General features: G+C 39.0%; 1 protein-coding gene across 1 annotated transcript in view; it reads right to left on the minus strand.

Annotated features, from left to right (window-relative positions):
* The window catches only part of LOC103815666 (uncharacterized), a 31,444-nt gene extending 9,167 nt beyond the window's left edge, over positions 1 to 22,277 (minus strand). Inside the window, exons 1-11 of the mRNA XM_050971795.1 lie at positions 22,186 to 22,277; positions 21,936 to 22,011; positions 20,879 to 20,947; positions 15,837 to 15,870; positions 8,943 to 8,993; positions 6,977 to 7,054; positions 4,140 to 4,276; positions 3,468 to 3,587; positions 2,901 to 2,931; positions 919 to 940; positions 370 to 394 (exon numbers count right to left, since the gene is read on the minus strand). Of these exons, the coding sequence (XP_050827752.1) occupies positions 370 to 394; positions 919 to 940; positions 2,901 to 2,931; positions 3,468 to 3,587; positions 4,140 to 4,276; positions 6,977 to 7,054; positions 8,943 to 8,993; positions 15,837 to 15,870; positions 20,879 to 20,947; positions 21,936 to 22,011; positions 22,186 to 22,214 (672 nt within the window). The 5' untranslated portion in view covers positions 22,215 to 22,277. The remainder of the gene's footprint in view (positions 1 to 369; positions 395 to 918; positions 941 to 2,900; positions 2,932 to 3,467; positions 3,588 to 4,139; positions 4,277 to 6,976; positions 7,055 to 8,942; positions 8,994 to 15,836; positions 15,871 to 20,878; positions 20,948 to 21,935; positions 22,012 to 22,185) is intronic.
* Positions 22,278 to 22,647: the final 370 nt, after the last annotated feature.

Genomic DNA, 22,647 nt, shown 5'->3' on the forward strand with positions numbered 1-22,647 from the left:
GATTTAAACCAAAATTTCAGTACAGAATAGTCTTGATCTGAAGGGGGACACAACAGGGAAGGGGAGACTGCAGCACAGCCTGGGAGACCTGGCCTGGTCACTGGCTCTGAGACTCTCAGTGGCTCTGAACAGGATTTATGAGAGCTAAGGTGAATGCACTGTATTCTCTTCCCCTCTGCTGTGATGAACACAAAACTCTGATTCATTAGGTCAACTGCTTCTAAAACAATATTAATAAAATACTAAATGAAGCCAAAGAATAAGCATTTTCCAGAAAAAAAAAATAAAAACAAGCATAAAGAAACTGACACAAAATGAGACACTTGTGGATATGTGAACCACTTGTACGAAATTACTGCCTCTACATACCTCATGCTTATAATCATCTTCCCACCTTAAAAGAAAAAAAATTACAATATTAGGATCTATTCTAAAAATTACTAAAACATTAGGTTTACTCGAAATATTTCAGTTTACGAATTTTTATCACTTACTATTACTGGATATCTTTCTCTAAGAAATAACAGTGTTTTAAATATGCTGTAAAGGTCCTTATTCTGACTGACTCTCAAAGAGACCAGCAGTGCAGATGAACTTCTTTACGAATCAGCTAAAGGACACAACTAAAATAATGGTGAATTTATTTTTTTCTTCCTATATAAAGTTTTTTATAAAACTTTCTTAGCAAATGATATCCCACATAGCAGCTTGAAATTTTAATTGCAATTACTTTTTGAGTGCAGTATTTCAAAAGCCATAGCTGCTACTTCCTCACAGACAAAAAGGAACAATTTACAGAAGAGGAGTATGTACAGTGGAAAGACAATATAAATTATTTTCCCATATGTCATGACGTTTGCTACAGAAAAATAGATTTTAAAAATCTGTTTGATTCTCCTGTACAGGTAGTACTCTCACCTTGATTCCTTCTCCAATGGGGCTAGAAAATGAAAAAGAATTATTAGCAACATCACAAGGTTTGCACAGAAGCATTACACAAACAGAACAGTTACTGGCTGTGAAGTGGCTGTGCTTTCTGTAAAGGGCAGGATTCAGCAGCAAATGGCACACACACCCATCTTAGAAACCAGCAGGCATCCTTGCTGAAAGTCTGTGGGAGACCTGTGCCCTAAAGGCTCTGCAGGGAACCCTACAGCACCTGTGTCCAGGCAGCTGAACCCCACACAAGAAGGCTGTATGGAATAAACTGAGGTGGGCTGGCCTCCTCCATGAAAAAAAGTTACAAGGTCTGCATGTGGATTTTTTCCAAGTGAGTACCAGTGAGCCTAAAAACTGTACATACAATAGCTAAGTTTCTCATCTCATCTCTATCAGTGTATAAACATGAGGAGGGAGGGAGGGAAAGCCCAGCAAAAAACAAGGCAGTCTAAAACAGTAACTATGCTTCAGAGAATCAGCTACTGCAGGCTACCTAACTTCTCACTTCTTAAGCACTGTGTTCCAGGATAAGTAACAGGACATGTAATAATTCCCTGCAAAAGTGACATCTTTAGCCCTACAAGACAAGGCCAAAAGCCTTGTGTTGCCATGTTAACCAGTTCCCATTAACACAGTTAACACATGCTGATGAAGCTGTTAATGTCCGTTTCATCACTCATACCTGTGTATTAGAGGGCCTTCTTAATTATATCCCCAAATTCATCCTCACTGTCAGAAGAGAGTTTTGACATTTGCCAGCATGATCTAGTCTCAAGTTACTTACTGCTGCTAACCCAGTAACCACGATTTTCTTCTAAATAACCAGAGGGGTTTTTTTTTTTAATTCACTTGATGTTGACCTTATCATCTAACCAGAGCAAACCTTTATATTGAAAGGCACAATGCCTTTGCAGGTAATTTCCCTCTTGTCCATTTTTTCAGAGTTTCATATCCTGTTGGGCAGGATATGATCAGTGTGGGATCACTCTTTTTGATGTTCCAGATTGATATTTGACCATGTCTTCCACTTCTACAGAAGTCTGCTGACTTGATTGATGTCAGTTTACTCTGAACTGAGAATTACTGGCTCATTACTGGCTGACATTCCATCTTCTTTGCAAGAGACACAGAAATCAAAAAGATTTCTGCCACCTTGTTTTGCAGACCAACATTCAAAAGTACAAACCACAGAAGCCACCAATGATCATTAAAAAGAAGAAGAGAAAAAACCCAAAAAAACTGCCCCCCACCCCCCCAAAGAAAAAAATGCCACCCTACTGCTGTGGCAGGCTCCTACAGCAGGATTCACGCTGAGAAATTCTGTTGATCTTTTCAACCTTCACAGACTTCAATCAAACCCACCTTCCTTCTGATATTAACACTAGGGTCAAAAGGTAGCAAGGAGGTATTCCTCCAGACTGGCATCATTAAGGATCTATAGCACACCTGCAGTAACAAAAGATGTAACTCAGCCATACTGTATAAGGGAAGATGCTGGGTTTCTGTTTGTGGGTTTGGTTTCCATCGTTTCCCACTTTCACCAGTGATTCAGCATGTAAGTCTTCTGATGATGGAAATGAGGTGGAGGAGACTTTATCAGCTTATTCAGAGAAAGCCACCAAAAAAGCCACCAAGAAAGCCACCAAGCCATCAGAGAAAGTCACCAAGTCACCACTTTTCCATAACTTTTTACTTTCCTTGATGAGCAAATTACTACAGTTACCATAAATACCTCTAGAACTAAGAAGTTAAAAAAATCTAAGGAAGACTGGAAGTCTGGCAATTTCCTTCTTTCATCAGTTCAAAATCATAAAAACCAGTAAAATCTTTGAAAATATTTTGTGGTATTACAAGTTGAATGTTTTACATCAGTCAAACCCTTTGAGTTCAACTAGTAAGTCAAATTAGGCCAAATATCAATTACATCAAATGTACTACATTCAAGAAATTCACATACTTACATGAGGTAGCTGGTCTTGTGCAACCTTCCATCTAAAAATATAAAAAGTTTCATATCAGACTTTCTGACTAAAATTTCATGACAACAGTCTCTACTGCAACTGCCTTTAGGAAAGGAACAAGTACTTTTATTTATGCCAACATAATTAAATTGAATTAAATTCCTCACACACAGATATAGACTTCTGTAAATTAAAATGAAATTTGAGAAAAAATTTGCTTACATTTGAGAAAATTTAAGTTGCAAAAATTAAAAATTATTGAAGTTAAAGTAATAAAATTTCTGAATCACTGAATTCAGACTGAACAATTTTCAACTTAAAACATCTAAAACCTTAAATATAAAGCTTTGGCTTTTTTCAGATTAATTTCAATACTACTGTTCTTTTCCCTGGATCTTTCAGGGTAACCTAAAGGTAAACCTCAGTTCTACTCACTACTGCACTACCTAGAAACACACAGAAAATTTAACCAGTTTTTCCAGCAGTCGTTTTAAAATTTACTCTATTAAACATAAATGCACTGATAAAAGACACATTAAGAGATGCTTTGCATTTACTTCCAATTACCTTATACATTTTTAATCCTTCACTCTTCTCTAGCTCTCCTGCTATTCGTCTGAAAAACGAGACTTTGCATTCTTTTGCATCTGTTGGTTTTCTCTTCATTTTATCTGGAAATTCTTTAGACTGTAAACAAAACCAGCTTGAAAAGGTTAATATCAAAATTTATCACAATATTAAAAAATTTACACATTTCACCTTCTGGACAAGCTTGCAAAAGACTGGTAAACATTGATTTGAATATTATGAACTAATTTCTTCTCTGCAACATATCTAATCAAATTTTAGAGTTACAAAAGTTGTATTCAAAACAAAAAATGGATACCAATGCAAAGCTTGCTGCCAGAAGCAAACACCCTCTGTACCAAATCCAGCAATGCTATGGACATGCTGGGGATTAAAAAAGAATCCCACTGTTTTTGGAACCTGATCCTGAAAGCAATCTAAACGCTTAGGAACAGACTTTGGAGCTGAAACAGGCAGCCCTGGACTGCACTGCCTCAACAACCCATAGCATCAGAGCTGTTCATGTTGGCCTGACCCAGAGAGAGACAACTATACAAGTACTGGCAATTTATTATATGGGAGCTAAAACTTAAAAGTATCTAATTATTTAGAAAAAAAAATAAGGGGAGTATCATAAAGAAATTTTGATCAAAATGCATCAAAATTACTCACAATGTATTCTCTTCTGTGTTTATATCCACTAAGATGTTCTATCATGGGTGCCACCTCTGAATTACACCCACACAGCCTGCACTCGTAACGTGGTTCTCTTCTTCCTTCAAATCTGACTTCAACCACATGCTCTAAACCTGTAAAAGCAAGAGTTACAAATATCTCTATTTTACTACAGACTACTGAAACAAATGTTTTCTTTACAATGCTGCTCATCAAATTCAAACTTAATATATGAAAATATTCCGTTTTCAGAATTTGACACTCCTTCAGGATTACTTCAATACCTCTATGGACTTATTACCCCATCAGCTAAATGTATCTCTTTCCAATATCTTTCTTTCTGAAAGGAAATACATCATCTATGGCAGATTTCAAAGCCCACCAAAAATATTTCATGCATCTTTACTCCTTTCTGGGATATTTTTTCAAGAAACTAACAAAGAGAATGAGAATAGGAAATGCCCTACAAATATCTAGATTTAAAAACTGCATTTAAAATACTTAGTCAAACATCATTTGGACAGTATCCAAGTAAAAGCAGATGTAGGAAAGACACTAATCACTTCACAAAACTGAATCTTTCATAATCTGAAAATGTTCCATAAACTTTTAAGGGTCACAAGAATGAAAATGGGAATATTCTTCATTTTTCCTAGAAATTACTGAGACAATCCCTTTAAAGTATTCAGAAGCCTTCAAGTTTGAGGCTTCTTACCTAGCATGAAAAGTTTTATTCTGAAAAGCTTGAACATAATAAATTTAAAAGCAGTTTAAAACAATTAGGAAAATCCTGCAGCTGTTCCCTTATGTCATAATTTCCAGTACTCTATATTTGTGATGGGTTGATCCCAGCCAGCAGCCAAGAACCACATAGCTGCTTGCTCACTCACATCCACACCCCTCAGCAGGGTGGGGAGAACACAGGAAGAACAAAAGCAATAAAACTCATGGACTTAAAGATTGTTTAATAAGTTAAGGAAAGAGGGGTAAAAAAACCCTAAGACCAACCAACATGCAAAAACCCATTGCTCACTTCCCCACAGGAAAGACCAATACCCACCTACAGTCTCTGAAGAGCCACCTTGGAAGTTAAACCCTGCTTCCCTCCTTTCTTCTCTCTTTACCTCAACTGTGATCACTGAGCATAACATTACATGGTACAGAATATCCTTTGTGCCAGTTTGGGTCAACTGCCCTGTTTGTGCCACCTCCCAGTCTCTTGCCTACCCCCAGCTTATTCAAGGGTGAAGGCCCAGAATAACAACAGTCTGGATGCAGGTGCACTGCTTAGCAACAGGAAAAACCACTGGGGTGTCATCAAAACTGCTTCAGGCACAAATCCAAAACATACAGGCTGCTATGAAGAAATTCAATCCCATCTCAGACCTGCTACAGTATCACACTGCTAAATCTTAACTCTGAAAATAAATTATCACCAAAAGAACTGAAAAGTGTTCTTGCAACTGAAGTGTTTTCTATTACAAATGCTTATAGTAAAGCATTCATATTAAAAGGCCTAACAATTTATTAGGTGGGGTAACTACAAGACAATGCACTAAACAGAATTTTTCTGCTAATACTAGGAAATTTGTTACTTAGGCCTTCATCAGAGAACCTATTTCTCTAGGCCACCATGACACGCTTGGAACATTAAGGCCACTGACAAGCAGCCTTGCTACTCTCTCCCCTAAGGGTTTCTAATCTTGCAGTTAGAAAGAAAGCATTAAAATTAATCGCAGTACTTCCAGTACAGTCAAGGACAGTGAGAAAAAATATCTCACAAAGTAGAAACATCTGTATATCCCACCAAATGGAAAGCCACAAAGAACCACTACTGATGACAAGTCACCAGTGGCATGAAGTCCAGTTGGAGGCCAGAAGGTAGCAGTGCACCCCAGGGGTCAGTACTGGGTCCAGTCCTGTTCAAAACCTTCCTTAACCGTCTGGATGATGATGCAGAGCACAACCTCAGCAAGACTGATGATGACACATAACTGAGAGAGATGCAGATACACCAGAGGGTTGTGCTGCCATCCAGAGGGACCCTGAGTGGCTGGAGCTGGGCTGACAGGAAGCTGAGGCAGATCAGCAAGGGCAAGTGCCAAGTCCTGCATCCAGAGAACAGCAGGCTCCACTCAGCACCAGTAGAGCCATTCCTGGAATGCTGTGTCAAGTTCTGGACTGCACAGTACAAGAGACATGGGCATATGAAGGGCCATGAAGATGACAATGGTATTAGAGCATCTCTCCTATGAGAAAAGGCTTAGAATGCTGGAACTGTTTATCCTGAAGAGGAGAAGGCTCAGAGGGGATCTCATCACTGTGTATAAATACTTGAGGTGAGGGTGAAAACAGGGAGCTGTTTTCAGTGCCAGGACAAGAGGCAATGGCACAACTGAAGCAGGAGATACTTCTGAACATCAGGAAACACATTTTGACTGCATGGAAGACTGAGCACTGGAACAGATTTCCCTGAGACACTGTAGTTTTTCACCCTGGAGATTTTAAAAGGCCATTTAACATGGTCCCAGACAATCTCCTCTGGGACTTGAACAGGGGTTAAGATCAGCATAGGCCCCTTCCAACCTCAACCATTCTGTGATCTGGAAGAAGCTGCTTTATTTAAATGGCTCCTTCAGGAACAAATTAACAGTTAAGGAGGCCTTTATAATACCCAGTGCAGTAAACTAAATTTAAAATGGCATGAGATAGGCAACTTATTAAATACATTTACAGAAAATGAAACAGTAACTAAAATCCCACCTTTTATTTCAAAGGAAAGCCATTTGGTAACAAATTCAAAGGTATACAATTTATAAAACAAAAACCCATACCAATTAGAGGCTCTTCTCTTCTGGGATCATTCATAAAATCCTTCAGAGAGGTTATGTACCCTGCGAATGATCTCTTCACTGAAGTAAAAAATACACATAAAGAGACATTACACATTATATAGTTTACACATAATGTCTATGATCTTAAAGGAGTTTCTAATGGGAGACTAATGGGTGACAAAATTCATTTGCACTCTGAAATGCATTAGGAAACAGGCAAGACCTCAGTCCCCCACAGAAAAAGTCCAACACTTTCTCTTCCATAAAAATTTTATACACAAGGATTTAATGTCTCTAAGAAAAGAACCAAATAAGCAAAACAAGACTCCTAACACAATTCAGTTTACTGAGGAAAGACCCCAAGTCCACATGCATAGCATGTCCCAGACTGTGTCAGTTCCTATGAAAATAAGAAAAGCCATCAACCTCCTCCTCCCATCAAAAGCCTAACACTCCAACAGCATTCAGGGACTGCTTGTTTGGAGTCTGAAGTTCAAGAATTAAATTGCCTTAAGGCTAACAAAGAACACAATTTTCACTGATACAGCAAATACCTTCTGAGCTTTGGGCAGCCCAAAGGCTGCACTGACACAGTTCCATATTCCTGAGTTCAAACTAGCAGTGTTTCAATCAGGGCTCTATCTACTCCTCAATGAGTTTTAATAGCCTGTTTTTTGCTCTGCCTAAAACACTTGTAAAGCATTCCTACTCAGCTTAGAACACCAGCAGAGATCACCTAAATATACCTGCAAAACAATTTCAAAGAGACATTAAGTGTATTCACATGTTGGGCATTATAAAAGACTGTGAAGAAGTGTTAAAAAACATATTTTTAATCTGAAAAAAAGTGCAGAACTAGAATTCATCTAGCTAATTACATATAACTGACCAATGAATTACATAAGAGTAATTAACACTGCTAGTTTCTTCAAATTGGAGCAAACAAATAGAAATACCACAAGCATGGCACTGTTATTGTATTCTTTCCCACTAGGATGTCAGGTTATGGCTAAAAAACCTCAACCACAACTTCACAAAAAGAGGGATTAATTCTTAAATATTCATGCATTAGAAATATACCTGTGCTACCATCAAGTCAAACTCCAGGATTGCACACAAAGAAAAACTTCACAAAGTTGCACCATTTAGATGAAAAACCTCTTGCAATTTAACAGTGCTACAAAATACCTTGTGGGACACCTGCCACAGCAACAGTATGGCCCACTTTCACCAAAAGTTCAGTCTTCTTAAAATCTATGTTTTGGTGGGGTTTTTTTTCACCTGGGGTGACACACAGCATGTGACAGTCAACACATAACAAGCTGGTGCCCAGTAATTCATCTCCACAGACAGACTTTCATCAACACTTAAATGCAGGCATTTGTGTGCCTGTGCAGCAGCTCAGTGTGAGCTGGTTATTCCCAAGCTGATAGACTAAGGCACGTGATCTTTCTGATTTAAAATGGAAAGATGCACACGGAAAAAAAGTCACAGGTCTGGTCAAGGTAATGGCCATTTTCTTCTTGTTTGCTAACACACAACTAAATACTTTTGTCTTAGTTTCATCTTAATAGCAAACAACCCATGCTGCTCTTGGTTTATATGCTTTTGGTTTGTCATACTTTCACTGTACACTGAGCATGCTGCAAATTTTTTTATTGACAACTTCACCAACTAAAAAAATACTAGCTAGATTCACTACCATATTGTCAGATAATCATGAGGACAGAAACTACGTCTCAAGTTTGAAAGTCTTTCTGTTAAAATACTTGTAACTTCATATTTTCCTAAGATCTTATTTTACATAAATTAACCAATGCACAGAAGAAAAGCAATAGTCAAATGTCTGGCAGCTTGCATTGCTTCTTCCCAGACCATAATAGAACCACCTGCTTTAGTCACCATTGAAATAAAACCATTAATTTCAAAGTTACATCTGAAAAAGGCATCATTTAAATTCAGCTACCTCGTCTGAGCACTCGGTGCTTCATCGGAACTCGGATTAGAGCTGAAGAACCTAGGATAAGAGTTTGACAGTCAGATTACTTCTTCACATTTGCTTTCATTAAGTGCTTAGTACTTTTTTTTGAAACATATTACAGAATTGAATAGTTATCTTCATTTTGCAGTTTAACATAGGCTCAGTACTCCATCTTGATCGTTTTCTTTTTTAACTTCATTGCTCCAAGTCTCCCATTCCACTCCCCTTCTCCATCAACACAAAATATCAAACACACAAATGTCACAGAAACCATAATACTCAATGCTTATTTGATTTTTAAATGCTTTTCATATTGGATACTTATTTTAATTATTTTAACTATTCAGTATCATTTTCAACAATCAATCTGTGTTCCATGTATCCAACAAAAGCTTCTGGTCTAAACAATCAGAGCCTAATCACAGTCCCAGACACAATTAATATAGTCATTAACAGGGTCTGTATCTATTCCTAATCACTGTAGTTCAAAGTGAATGTTAAGGTGTGCACTTACACTCCCGTTGGAATTTCTTCTTTGCCCCTCTCTCCCTCAAACCCACAGACACACACAGACCACCAGGCTTTAATGACGTTGTCAGTGTTTTGTAAGTCACAACAATCAAGATTAAAATAAGGTGATACAACAATACTTATTCAATGGGAAAAGTGAAAGCTAAATTATTAATTATTTGCACACATAATTCCTAATTTGGAAGCAAAAAACTTTTCTACAGTCATGGCAAACACAACATGTTGCATACATAATTTTTCTTCCTCTTTCTGCATAAGACAGGGAATCAAGAAATAGGTATCAAAGCTGTAAATCAAATAAAATCAAGGTTACAAACATTTTGCAAACAACTCTCCAATATTAACGTAAGGGAAGGGATATGGGAAAGCATATCTCCCTTGATTCCTTAAAATAAATTATGCATATTTTTCAGTTAAAAGCTTCAAAGTATCTGGTAGCAAGAAGATCCCCAGGCATTTTGCAAGTACAACAATTACTTAATGTCAGAATTCAATTAGTGTCTGAAGTTCAAGTTAAGATTCTGGGTCCAGCATGTGCAGACAACATGGCCAAATGCTATATGATACAAATAAGCTTATGTGAAAAGTGCTTTATTTAGTTTACTTCTAGGAACAAAGTGAATTTACAGAGAATTATGCTAGAAGCAGTTCTCAGCACATTCTGCCTTAACATGGTTAGACTTTACAAATATGGTCGAGCTAAAAATCAAGCTGTAGCTGCTGCTATCACCAAAGGTAACAGATTGGGGAATTAAAATTTTTTTAATTACAAAAAAGAAAAAGCATTAAGTTAAACATCTGTGGGCAGCAATGATCTTAACAAAGCAGTTTTCATCTTGAAGACTCCCCCATTCAGCAACAGCAGGTTTCTAGGCTAACATTTAATTCACACTTACTAGCCACGTGGCTTTGCAATGTTATCAATAATATATTTCTTAAGCATCTCAAAACAACCAAAATAGTATTTTCTCTAAAGCAGACCAGAAGGATCAATGAGCTGAAAATCAGCTGGTTTGCCAAGTTCAAAGGGAAACAGTCAACAAAGCAGCCTCCTGGTGTACAGAAAGCAGCAGAATCCCCCAAAGAGCAAATTCTAGGGCCCACAGCGATGCATGCCCCACCAGGTTACTGATGTTGGCATTCATAAAACACCCTCAGAAAATTCACAGGCAACAGTAATTTAGGGAATTCAACTGATGCCACAGCTTCAGCTGAGCAGGACCTTGGGAACACTGAGGTACTGCACAAGCAGCTCATTGCAGAGTATCTTATACCCCATTATCTGGGACTTGTAAGGATGACTACTATCATCCCTGTACAGTTCAAGGGAGATGCAGAGAAAGCAGAATGGGCCTAGCAAAATGGCAAATTTACGAGAAGAGGCTTGGGAGCTGGACTTCTTTAGACTGGCGGAGATGAAGAGGAGACATAATAGCATGGATACTTGAACAGCAGCTACAAAATATCCGGCCATGTGGGAACCTGACAGAAGCATTAAAAAGTAGCAGGCAGGAATAGTTGCTTCAGGTGCAAAGATTAGATATTAGGATAAAATTCCTCTTTGAACAGAGGAGCAACTGCAGACTGATTAAACACAGGTAGAAGACTCTCTGCCTGCAAAGATGCTCAATGATTCAGCAAGTGATGTTCCAGCACTGACTGTAGTCTTGCTTCAATCAGGAAGTTAGGAAATCACCTAATCAGTCTCAGGAAATCTCTTCCATCTGATTAATTTATTTAGTAAGAACTATTTTCCAAATACTAGCTATGCACATGAACAAACAAAAAAACCCAACAAAAACAACTCCCCAAAAAACTCGTTCCTTTCCATATTGAATTACAGAGCACTGAACATATAAAAGGTGGAGAACAAAGAAACATCTGTTTATGTACTTGTAATGCACACACATTCCTAATGACTGCCAGAAATGTAACAGCCATGTTTCAAAACAAAAGGGCAGCTTCAGACACTGTCAATTCAGCTACTCAGCAGCAACAAGGATGTCCCAAGCTCAGCACCAGATTCCCTTTTGAGTACAAAGGCGAAGTGCACAAAGACGTCAGATTCCACCACGTCAAGGAACTCCCCAAGACAAAAGTATGTTCCACCATATATACTTCTACTATTATGGCCTCTGAAACATTTTCTCTTCTAGTCTGTAAGTGAGAATACAACTTCCAGGCTTTTCCTTTGAAGACTGAGCAGCAGATACACATTCAAAAAACACATCCTTATCCATGTTTAACAGACACTGAGCATGGAGGGACATGTTAAAACATATCAATTTCTTAACATATTAAACTGAAATGCTGATCAGGATACTGGTAAGTATATCATTAATGAACACAAGGCAGAATCCACCACAATTATGCCTTCATTGGAGGAAGAACTTGTCTTCAGTGCTGTTTAGTAACTGCAGCTTATCTTCAGACTGGATTCTTCTCCTCGAGTCCATGTTTTAAAGAACAACCATAATGAAGCTACTCATTACTCATGGTGCAATTTACAGGTTTTAAGCTGAAGGGTATAGATGCTGATTAGTAGATCCAGCAGCTAAAAACATACAACATCCCTTATTACACTTTTCATTTATATTGCTGTAAGAGCAGGACAAGCTACCTCTGCATCATACTGCAATTCAAGAAAAATTCCACAGGTTGCACAAAAAAAATTCATTAATCCATTCCTCTGTGCCATATTCATTTCACCAATAAAGCTAGGCAGCCCATAAAGGGCTTTAACAGGGCTCATACTCTGTATTATGCCTCTTGCTTGAGCTAACAGTAGTAAACCACTGCATTTTGCTACTGCCCAGTAAATGTTTGCCTATGTGTATACTGGCATTGCCCCATCATTTAGTGCCTCTTGCTTAAAGCAAAAAGCTTTCTAAACTTTTCTGGTTTGGCCAATAGACCCCAAGGGAAAAAAAAAAAAAAAGCAATGTTCATTCCCCTCCACTCCTTATCCCTGAACACATGGGCAACTGCCTTTAAAAAGAGCTGAAAGAAATATTCCATCTGTCCAATCACATTGCTGTACAAAGGAATCACATGACTGAAATTCATGTACTCAGGCGTGCTTTGACTTAACACTCTTAGTAAAGTCCCAGAACTTCCAGAACTTTACCATCTTCTATTTCCACATCTTCCAATATGTTCCTTTCCTCTGAACTGCTGAAGAGGAAAAAAAAAAAATCCAAGCCAAAACAACCCAATAGATCCAATTCTGTCATTACCACAAAAATAGCTTGTGGATAGTTTTGCCATATGGAAACTCACACGGTAATGTGATGAAGAAAGTCATCTTTCTTACAGGAAGTGGAACTCCTCCAAAAACAAACATCTGGAATCAGACGCATTTCCCCACTTAATCGACTTTGAAGTCAACATAGTTGTACAGTCACACAGGTTACATATACTCACCACTTCTGGATTATCAAGTAACTTTAGGTGGGCTCAGAAAGGATACATGGCATATCCCATTTGGAAACACTCAGAATCCAAATACTTTGTCTTTTTAAACTTTGGTTTACAAATGGCAGGTGCTTGTTTTACAAGGGAGGTGTTCTCCCTACTGACAAAAGAACTTTTTTTAATTCTGCAGCAAGGAACAAAATGCAGATATTGGTATAAAACATTCTAAATATATCAAGCCCCATCCGCTAAAGTACCTTTTCCTTTTTAGACAGTGTACATCTCAGATACTTGTCAGGTACCATCCCAAATTATTTCCAAGAAAACTCATCCTTCACTTTCACATCACTTTTTTCCTGGCTCTTTGAACTCCAGCTCTGTGAACATGCTGTCACATTTCAATCTCACTGGAACATTTGATAGCATGAACATTAGAACAAGACTGCAGATCCAGCAACAATAACAAAAGCATCTCATTAATTTATATGCAGAAATTAAATCAGATTCAAACTTTACATAGTACACCTAATTTAAAAATATCCATACTTTCCATGCACATTCACAAAACTTTACTAAATTTAATAATTTTTGTTCATGCTTACCTCACAGGTCTACAGGCAGTTAAAAAAAAAAAAAAACAAAAAACAAACACCCCAGCTATTTAAATTGAAAAAATAAAGGCTATAGATTCATAATTATTCTTTTGTATCAGTGACAGAGAACAATGAATTCAATGAATTTACCGGATCTGCTGGACCTTGAAGGAGAATTATTTATATAATTGGTAATATGCCCATGGGAGAGTTCAAGAAGCCCTACATACATATTGACTACATAATTCGGCATTACTGTTCCCAACACCTCTGAAAAGTTACTTAAGAAAAAAGCTTTTCTACTTGTAAAAAAACCTAAAGCAGCACAACTGAAACATACAAATAAATTTCATCAGACCAAATTTCAGCCTCTTTGGACAAATAAACCCTACCAGTGGCTTGCAAATTGACCTTCCACATCTTGATCTTCAGTGAAGCGGAATGCAATAGACAGTAGAATAAAGGAGACATCAACAGTATTAATAATAGTTTTTTATTAGAAGTAAGGTTCTGATCACTTCAAAATGATTTATGAGGCAGAGAACTTTCTGGATAAAAGCATATCTTGCAATACTTCTGGCATGTGGTAGCCTCTGATGTACCTCCAACAATACTCCTCCAGAAGTCACAACTCTTCACTTCATTAATTAGATATTTTGACTTCTTGTTCTGCAGGACACACCCCAGTTGAAAGATTCCAAGTCATGACATTTCCAAAGATACAGTACTTGTAGCATGCAAAAATTCTTAACCCATGGATTAATTCTTAATTCTCCATGGAACACACAGACTGTAGTATGTACAGCACAGTTTTCTAAAGCCATAGGTCTTTGCAACAGGCTCCTGCACTGCACCACTCTTTTCACAGACTTGCTGCCACAACTTCTGTCCTCTTATCCAAGTCACACTTTCTGCCATATGCATCCCATATATTATTCCTCCAAAATCAGATTTTATGATCTTGAAGAAAGATCCTCTTCACTTAATGAGTATTATTTTTAATGATCATTTCTGACATGAAATTCAAAGAAATCTGTAGAATGTGTCTTTCATTACAAGCCCTTGACCAGATTCACACAAATATGTTCTTGTTGCTGAGGTGTAAATACAATTTTGTAGCGCTTGAATCTACTGGACTTTGAGAAGACTTGAAAGTTTTCACAACTCCTCAAATTCCGTCAGAGAGCTTCATTACCATACAGCAGGCACGGGTGCTGAGGCAAAATCTCCTAACTGTTCTCACACTTGAATGACATGTCTTGCACTGATTCCCTCATCAGCACAAAACCCCAAGAGCAGCTATTGAAGCTCAGTCTCTTAGGAAAGGGCCTCGGACCAGCATTTTCCCAGATCTTTCTTGTGTGTTGATTCTTCAGGGTCCAGCAAGTGGTGAGCTCAGCGTGCAGCACTTCCTTCAGTCCAGGACCGACACCATCACTCTTCCCTGTGCACATGTGTGTCTTCAGGCACCTCTGATCAACTTTCAAAAAGGCTGAGAGGTTCAAAAGACACTGGGCAACAGATGATCAAGGTGGAATGTAAGCCTTGTTTCTTGGGAGAACAGGCTAAGAAGATAAAGTAGAAGTGAAACACTTGTTTCTTGTGAGACTATAACCATTTTGGTTTTTAATATTCTCATTGATTTTTATCAGTATTCCCCACATTTGCTTATACCTCTACTTCCTGTACGTCATCATAAGTAGCTTTACAACGAGACTTTCATTTCCACTGTGAGCTAGGTATCCACCACATTTCCAACCTTTCACTACAACTCTTACTTGCATTGACATACAACAGTCTGGATTCACATTCTCAGTTTCTGGGGAGAAAGACACCCCAACAACTGAATTCACCTTGAATACATCTTTGCTCCTCCAAGTCCACTACAATCAAGAGAGGCAGAACATTCCTGTGATGCAGCCAAGCAGCTTCAGCACTGGTAGAGCTGCATCTGCAACAGTGCTGTGTTAGCCTGCTGATTTAGCTTCTCAGCATCCTGCCTAAAGCTCAGCAGTGAGTGCACCAAGCACTCAGGCAAGTAGGAGACAGTTTAGCCTGAGAAGGTGAGAAACTAAAACACTGACTATACATCCCTCCACTAGACATATATAAATATTTATATGTGAAAAGACATAAGTAAGGTTTCATACTCTAAAACAATTCTTTGTCAGCAGTTCACTAGACAAATCTCAGAAGAATGTTCAACATATAAAGAGAAACACAGTTAGAGACATATAAACTGGCAAATGCAAATACCTGAACTATTAGAAAAGCAACAAAACAGTAAATCCCCAAGCAATATCTATCCTAGGAGGCTGGAAGAAAAAAGTATTATACTTACAATAGGGATTCCTGCGTCTCAGGGCTTTCTCTTGCTTTAATTATGAAGATGCAAGTCATCCCAAAATAGAATAAGAAAAATAAATTAATGTGCTGCATCATTTGAAGGAAAAACCCAGCACTTCCGGAGAAGCCTTTGCAGATTAATTTCATTAAAGGCCAAAGTTTCCATTGTCAAACAGGAAAAATTAGAGCCTTTATGATTGTCTGCAAAAGCTGGAAGTACTGACAGAGCTGTACTTACAGTTAACACAAGGCTACTTTCAAGAAAACCCTGTTATTTAGTGAAGTTTTAAGGGATGATTATGGCTTGAAACACATCAGACGGATGCCAGGAAAACCATATGATTACAGCCCCTGAGTTTTCAGAAGGTGTAGTTACAACAACAACAACCACCAAAAAAAAAAAACCACAAAAAAAACCCCTTATCCCAAAAGGAAAAACTAACCGAAAGCAGCTCCCCCATCATTTTCTGAGTGGATTTGGTTAAACCTTAAGGCTAGCCAAATCTCAGGAAAGATCATTCATATCATGAAGAACAGGGAAAGTGTCTTTCACTGGCTGAATCCAGAACAGATGATTGTTTTTTGGCAGAATCTAAAGAAAAGAAGAACTTAAATTTCTATTTAATAGCTAAAGCAATCTGGCAAGTAAACACAAACTTGTCATTTACAAGAATGGAACAATAGTGTGATCATTCTACCACTACAGCAGCTGTCCATCCAGAGCAGTCCATGGAGTTAAGTGCTGTATTTTCAATATTCAGTGACATGGAAGAGATGCTTGACATGGGTGTGGCAATTCAAGAGGAAGCAAGACTGATACAATAGTTAATTCTCTGAGAAGCCGAGTAGCTGCACTTTCATGGCAGCTTTAAATAAGGAAGTTACCAAAGTCCTCGTATTGCCACAGGCAGTGTGGATGGTTTTGTATAAATTCACCAGGATTTCATAAGCTTAGAAATACAGACACAGTGTTCCTCACAGTTATGCTGTTCCAAGTGCTTTTGTTACTCATTCTCCAGTTTTACAACACACAGCTGCTAATACCAAGTTTTTCAGACAAGCACAGAAAACATTAGCAACTGTGAGCTGCTGTTCAAGGAGAATTTCCTCCTGACTATTTTCAGACAATCACCTTTGACTGCACCTGGTTTACTGCTTTTGTTAATATCAGAAACGCAGTTTCACAACTGAAGCTAAAGGGTACATTTTACTTGTGATCCCTGTTACTAGATCAGGAATTAAGATTCTCACACATTAGGTAAGAAACTTATTCTCTGTTCTGGTTCAGGGATTGCAACAGCTGTTTTTGAGCTAAGACTGTGAAAAGTTAGAGTAACTTTTGGCAAAGTGTCTAACTTTGAGAAGCCAAAACTCAAAAACTACTGTTTTTAAGGGTTCAAACCTTCTGGGCACATGGTAGTCTGTATGAGCTACTGCATAGAGTAGTTGCCCACACAACTGAAGTTCACAGGTTATTTAACAGAACAGTTTCAAGTGCATAGTTAAGTATTATATGAACATAATTTAGTTTTTCTTAAACATATACAATCTTTAAATATATCAGTCAGATATACAAGGATATGCATGGAAATTCTACTTATTTTAATTCTTCAAGATCATAATAAGCAGATCAAGTTTTGGGGTTTTGTTTGTCTTTGGTTTGATTTTTCCCCTCAAAAGAAATCTCCACAAATTAAAGTTTCTCTGTGGAGAAACAGAACTAACGGAAGATATGCTGCAGAAAACAGAAGATATGCTGCAGAAAACAATGGCATGCTTTTTGGGACCAAATATAAACAATGCAACACCAAGGTAATTTTCCTGTAACTAGCTATGCTAGCATTCCAACTATCAACACAAATATGTATGACTGAAATGTTTAAACAGCAATGGTTGACTTTACTGCCACAAAAAAGACAGAAAAGTTGTCTGCACATCAGGTACTTCAACCACAGTTTCTGACGCACAACAATCAGGGGTAAGAGAAGAAATGAGAACACTGAAATGATGAAGCCAAAGGCTAACAACTCTCTTCACAGATTTGAACATTCCTTGTTTCTAAAGAGCCTGTAGAGTCCTGAATACAGATTTTTCTCCTTTTGGGACATGGCAGGCATTTCTACCTATCTATCTAACTCCAGACTTGAAGGGAGGGAAAGAAAATTTGAATCTTTGATAGAACCAGAACAATCTTCATCTGTGTTCCAAACACAGCTCACAAAATAAGCAGTGCTATTCTGCTGATGCCATACCTGCAGAGGGCTGATCAAAACACATGGAAAAAAGATGTTCCACTCTAGGATCTCCCTAGCAAACTGAGCTATAAAACTAAAGCATACTTACAAAAACAGAATAAATTGTAATACATACCACCATATTCCAAGTATATACACTGCAGGTGTATTTTATCTGGGGACTGTTGTCCCAGAAAAAACCTAGATTTTTCCTCAGCTGTGGAAAAAAAAACAGAAAGGCCAAACAAACCCATCTTTCATGCATGATTTCCCCCACTACTCTCACAGGCTTTGTTAAATTAAAAGCATTAGTAAACTTTTATAAATGTTGTTTTCTAAACATTTTACTACAACGGCTAAAACTAAAATTCAAGCGTTTTTCAAAGTACCCAATACCAACCAACTCAAATTTTCAGAGCCATGAATTATATACATATCTATTAGTATTTTGGCTAATTCACTTTCTACAACTCCCCATCCCATTAATACCTGCTCTGCAATGAAACACAAGACCCCATAATTATGCTACTATACAGCACTCAATGCACAAGGTACACACAGCCTAGTACTGTGATCATCCCAGCCACACAATCCTTTGGCCATCAGCACCCTTTTGACAAGGGTCTGGCTTTATGAACTAACAGCGCTAGAAAAAATTAGAGATAAAACAAAGGAATGCAGAAACAGCCTAATATCTTGTGCACCTAGTCAAAATCCAGAATAACCAAACTACCCAGGTGGGGAAAAAGAAAAAAAAAGAAAAAAAGAGATAAAATAGCCATGTACACTGAAGGTCAACTGAAGTACTCCCACAAATCTGTCAGACAGCCAAGCTATACTACTGCAGCTATTCAAAATAACACATTTTACTATGAACAGCTATAGGAAACACAGGCCAATTTCATACATGTATCACATGCTTACATTTGTTTCTTTAAATTTCTTAATGACTGTCCTTCTGCTAAAATGCTTTGTCTTGCATTTTGGAACACCTTCCAGCAGCAGACAAGCAGAGTATCTTTAACAATTCCATTTTAAAAACAAATGGGCAACTGATATAAAAAAGGCAATCTGACTGAAGTCATAAAAAATGGCTGATGGATTGGTCAGGCTAGTAGTGTGGTTTAGAAAAAGAACTACTAACTTCTCTTCATTTTGTTGTATTGTCAGGACATCCTTTGGTATTACTTTGAACAGGAACTCCTCCAGTAAGGAAAAAACTGAGAGCTATTCACTATTTACAACTACCCTGTATTCAGTGGGAACATAGGTTCAGGACTTTTATAGTTATTCTAAACCTAGTGGTACAAAACCCTGAAATCAACTTATGCCTTCTCATCTTTTTCTACCAAAGAACACAACAGATTTCATCATTTAAAGAAAGAAATCAGAGATAACTGAAAAGAATGATAATATGAGCTTGGAGAGTTACTCCTACAGCAATGCAGCTGTGTGACTGACCACAACTCCACATTCAATCAAAATCCAGTTTTCAACCTGTCCTACTCTTGTTTGCTCTCAGCTCAAAGACCTCTCTGACAGAGGAAACTGCGAGATTTAGCCCAGCATACATCCAAGTGTGAAACAGAAGGAAAACTATATGCAGATTTTCTAAGAAAATAAATGCTGGGCTTCCTACTTTTGAAGGGAAAACCAGCAATAATTAGACTGCTAAGAAGTGTAGCCAAAGGAAAAAAAAAAAGAAAAAAACCACAAAAGCAAAGGAATTCTTTGCATCAGCAGGAACATTTGGTAGGACATGAAAAAATACAGCTGCACACTTCTACTTGATCAATGGGGAACAAGAAGACTCAATCCTGTGGAGATAAAAAAGGGGTTGGAGAAAGTAGAGCCATCGACTCAAATAAGAATCAATGCTATTAAAGTGATCAGCAAATAGGTAACAGAATACTATTAATCTGTCTCAATAGCAAAGAGATGGGGAGATGCCCCTCATTCCCGAAAAAAAAAAAAAAAAAGGGCACAACATCACTTGAGAAAGGCAGTTTTGCTGTTAGTCACTATTGTTCCAGGAAGAATAAAGTGTCATTACATTAAGAAAACATCAGAGCAAGCTCTTCAGTGCCACAACACAATCTGATGGCAGCAAAGGAGTACAGACAACTGAGTTATGTCTCACCTTTACAGACTGAGAACGTGGAATTTTAAACAATCATCAGCCAATCAACAGCCGAAGGTTCGGTCACTCAGCATTTGTAAAAGCCTCATCTCTAAACACACCATCACAGAATGGTCCCTAATTATTTAATGCCTTTGCCTGTTTTGTGCTTAAACCAGGGAACTGCTATTATGATGCTTCAAACCAACACAAGTGTCAGACTTGACAGTTAAGTCTATGTTATGACAGTTAAGTCCATGTAACTCCTACAGGAAATCAGAACTGCTGTTTCTATCAAAGTAAAGAGGAAGCTCATTTTATTCAAAGTACAGGTGAGTTATGTAGACTTGGAAGACAAAACAGTACTTTCACCAACTGCATCCGAAAGCAGAAAGTTGAATTCTTTCACCACTTGTGGCTCTCGTGTCATTCAAACGTTAATTTCACAATTAGCACACATTTACCTTTAGGTATGGCTGATGTTTCAAGTTTCAGGCTGCACAAAGCAGAGTTGACAGATTCCCACCTCATCTTTTTCTTGGAATATTTTAAGCAAGTTACTGTTATAAATCCACCAATAAATTAGATAAGCACTTGAAGCCGTGTGAAGTCAAGTACTGAATTTGCAAGAGTGCTGGATTTAGGAGTAAATCTGCATATACATTTAATATGGAAAAAGATTACCTTCCTATGCTTTGCACCACGGTAGTGTGTCTGAAGACTTATAGCGCACATACAGTAAATTTTACAAACCTGAAAGAGAAAAATTGAAAGTACATCTTCAGTTATGCTACGAATATTCTGCCTTTAGTGAATTATAAATATGAAATACATCCGTTCCTACAGAGCAATCGTGTAATTCTCAAGGTCTTCTCTGGCTCAAACAGTACAGTTCGCATGACTTTTAGGAGAGCAGCTTACCACTAAAATGTCCAGAAATAGTATGCAAACCTGTTCAAACAATACTTATACACATGTTAAAAAAAAAACAGGTGGTTAAAAAGTTTTTACAAGACTCCCCCTTCTCTGCTACCAGCACCTTCTGAATTCTTAGTTTTCTAAAGTTCTCCAAGCTAGAAAGCCAGCAAAAACGGATGGTCGTGCAGTAACTAGAAAGGAACAGAGGGAAAACTACACCCTAGAATAACTGCAGCTCCGTTCATTGCTCATTCACAGCTACATTAAAGGAAGCAGAAAAACAGTGGAGGAAGATACATGCATTTCATTAAGATCCATAGACACGCATGTACCATTGCAATAATAAAAGACGACGATACAGATGTACAAATACGTCCTACTATCTTTAGCTTTTAAAAATGCAACGACTAATGCATGTCTTTCCTTTACATACTGTAGCAGAACTTGAATGAGCCAGAAAAAACATCCAGCGCTACAAAAACACCGCACGACTGACAAATTCAAGGAGTTCTGTCCCGGAGTTGCAGCTTTTAGAGATGAACGAGCCTTTGCGCCCGCCCATCAGAGACACCGAGCCGAGATTAGAAAGGCTGCAATTGAGAACCATTCCCTGCACCCGTGACTGCCCAAGAACGACCTGAATTCACCGAACCCAGCTCTTCCAGGGACCGGCCAGGCTATTCCCCACATTAGAGCCCCTCTCGCTCCCGGGCCTGCCCACCAGGCCCGGCTCGGCTCCCCACGGCCGGGAGCGCCGTTCCCAATCCCCGCACGCCTCCCACAGCCTGCCCGGGCTGAAAACCCACCAAAGACACGCACTCACATCGCAGTAAAAGAGTTTTTTCTCGGGCTCCGCTTTGCCATCTTCTGCCTTAACTTCCTCAGGCACGGCGCTCATCCTGCACGGCCGGGAGAAAGAAAAAAAAAAAAAACCAAAAAAATAAAACCAACTGTTGTTCACACGGTGCTTTACAGCGACCAGGTGAGGGCTGGGGCCACGCCTCTGGCGGACGAGCTGGGTTATTATTTCGCTATTTAAGCGCTATTGTTTTATGCTGTAGATCAGTGCACACCTCCCAACCTCAGCTCTGCCCCAGAGCATCCGGCAGCTCGCGACCACCTCGCCCCCCACAGCGTTCGTCACTTCCGTCAGCGCCACAGCCACGCCCCCAGGCCGGCGGCCATCTGCGGGCAGCCGCTCCCCTCGGCCAATGGGGAGCCAGCGTGGCGCCGCGCGCCTGGCAGCAGGCCACGCCCCCGGGCTCAAGCCACGCCCCCCGTGCCCGGCCGGGCGCCCGCTGGCGTGAGGGAGGAACCGGGGTCAGCTGGGCCGGGATGGGAGGCTGGGAGCAGGCCGGGATGGACAGTGGGCCCGTCCGGGAGGAACCCCGGGAGCACTTCCAGGAGAGGATGCTGAGCCCAGCTGAGGCCAAGGGAGGATACTGTAACCAGTTCAGACCGGGGTGGGTGCCTGGACCTGTTTAGGATGGATGCTGGGACCAGTTCAGGTTCGTGGTGCATACTGGGACCTATCC

This window comes from Serinus canaria, chromosome 2, assembly GCF_022539315.1.
Source record: "Serinus canaria isolate serCan28SL12 chromosome 2, serCan2020, whole genome shotgun sequence".
Classification (NCBI taxonomy): domain Eukaryota; kingdom Metazoa; phylum Chordata; class Aves; order Passeriformes; family Fringillidae; genus Serinus; species Serinus canaria.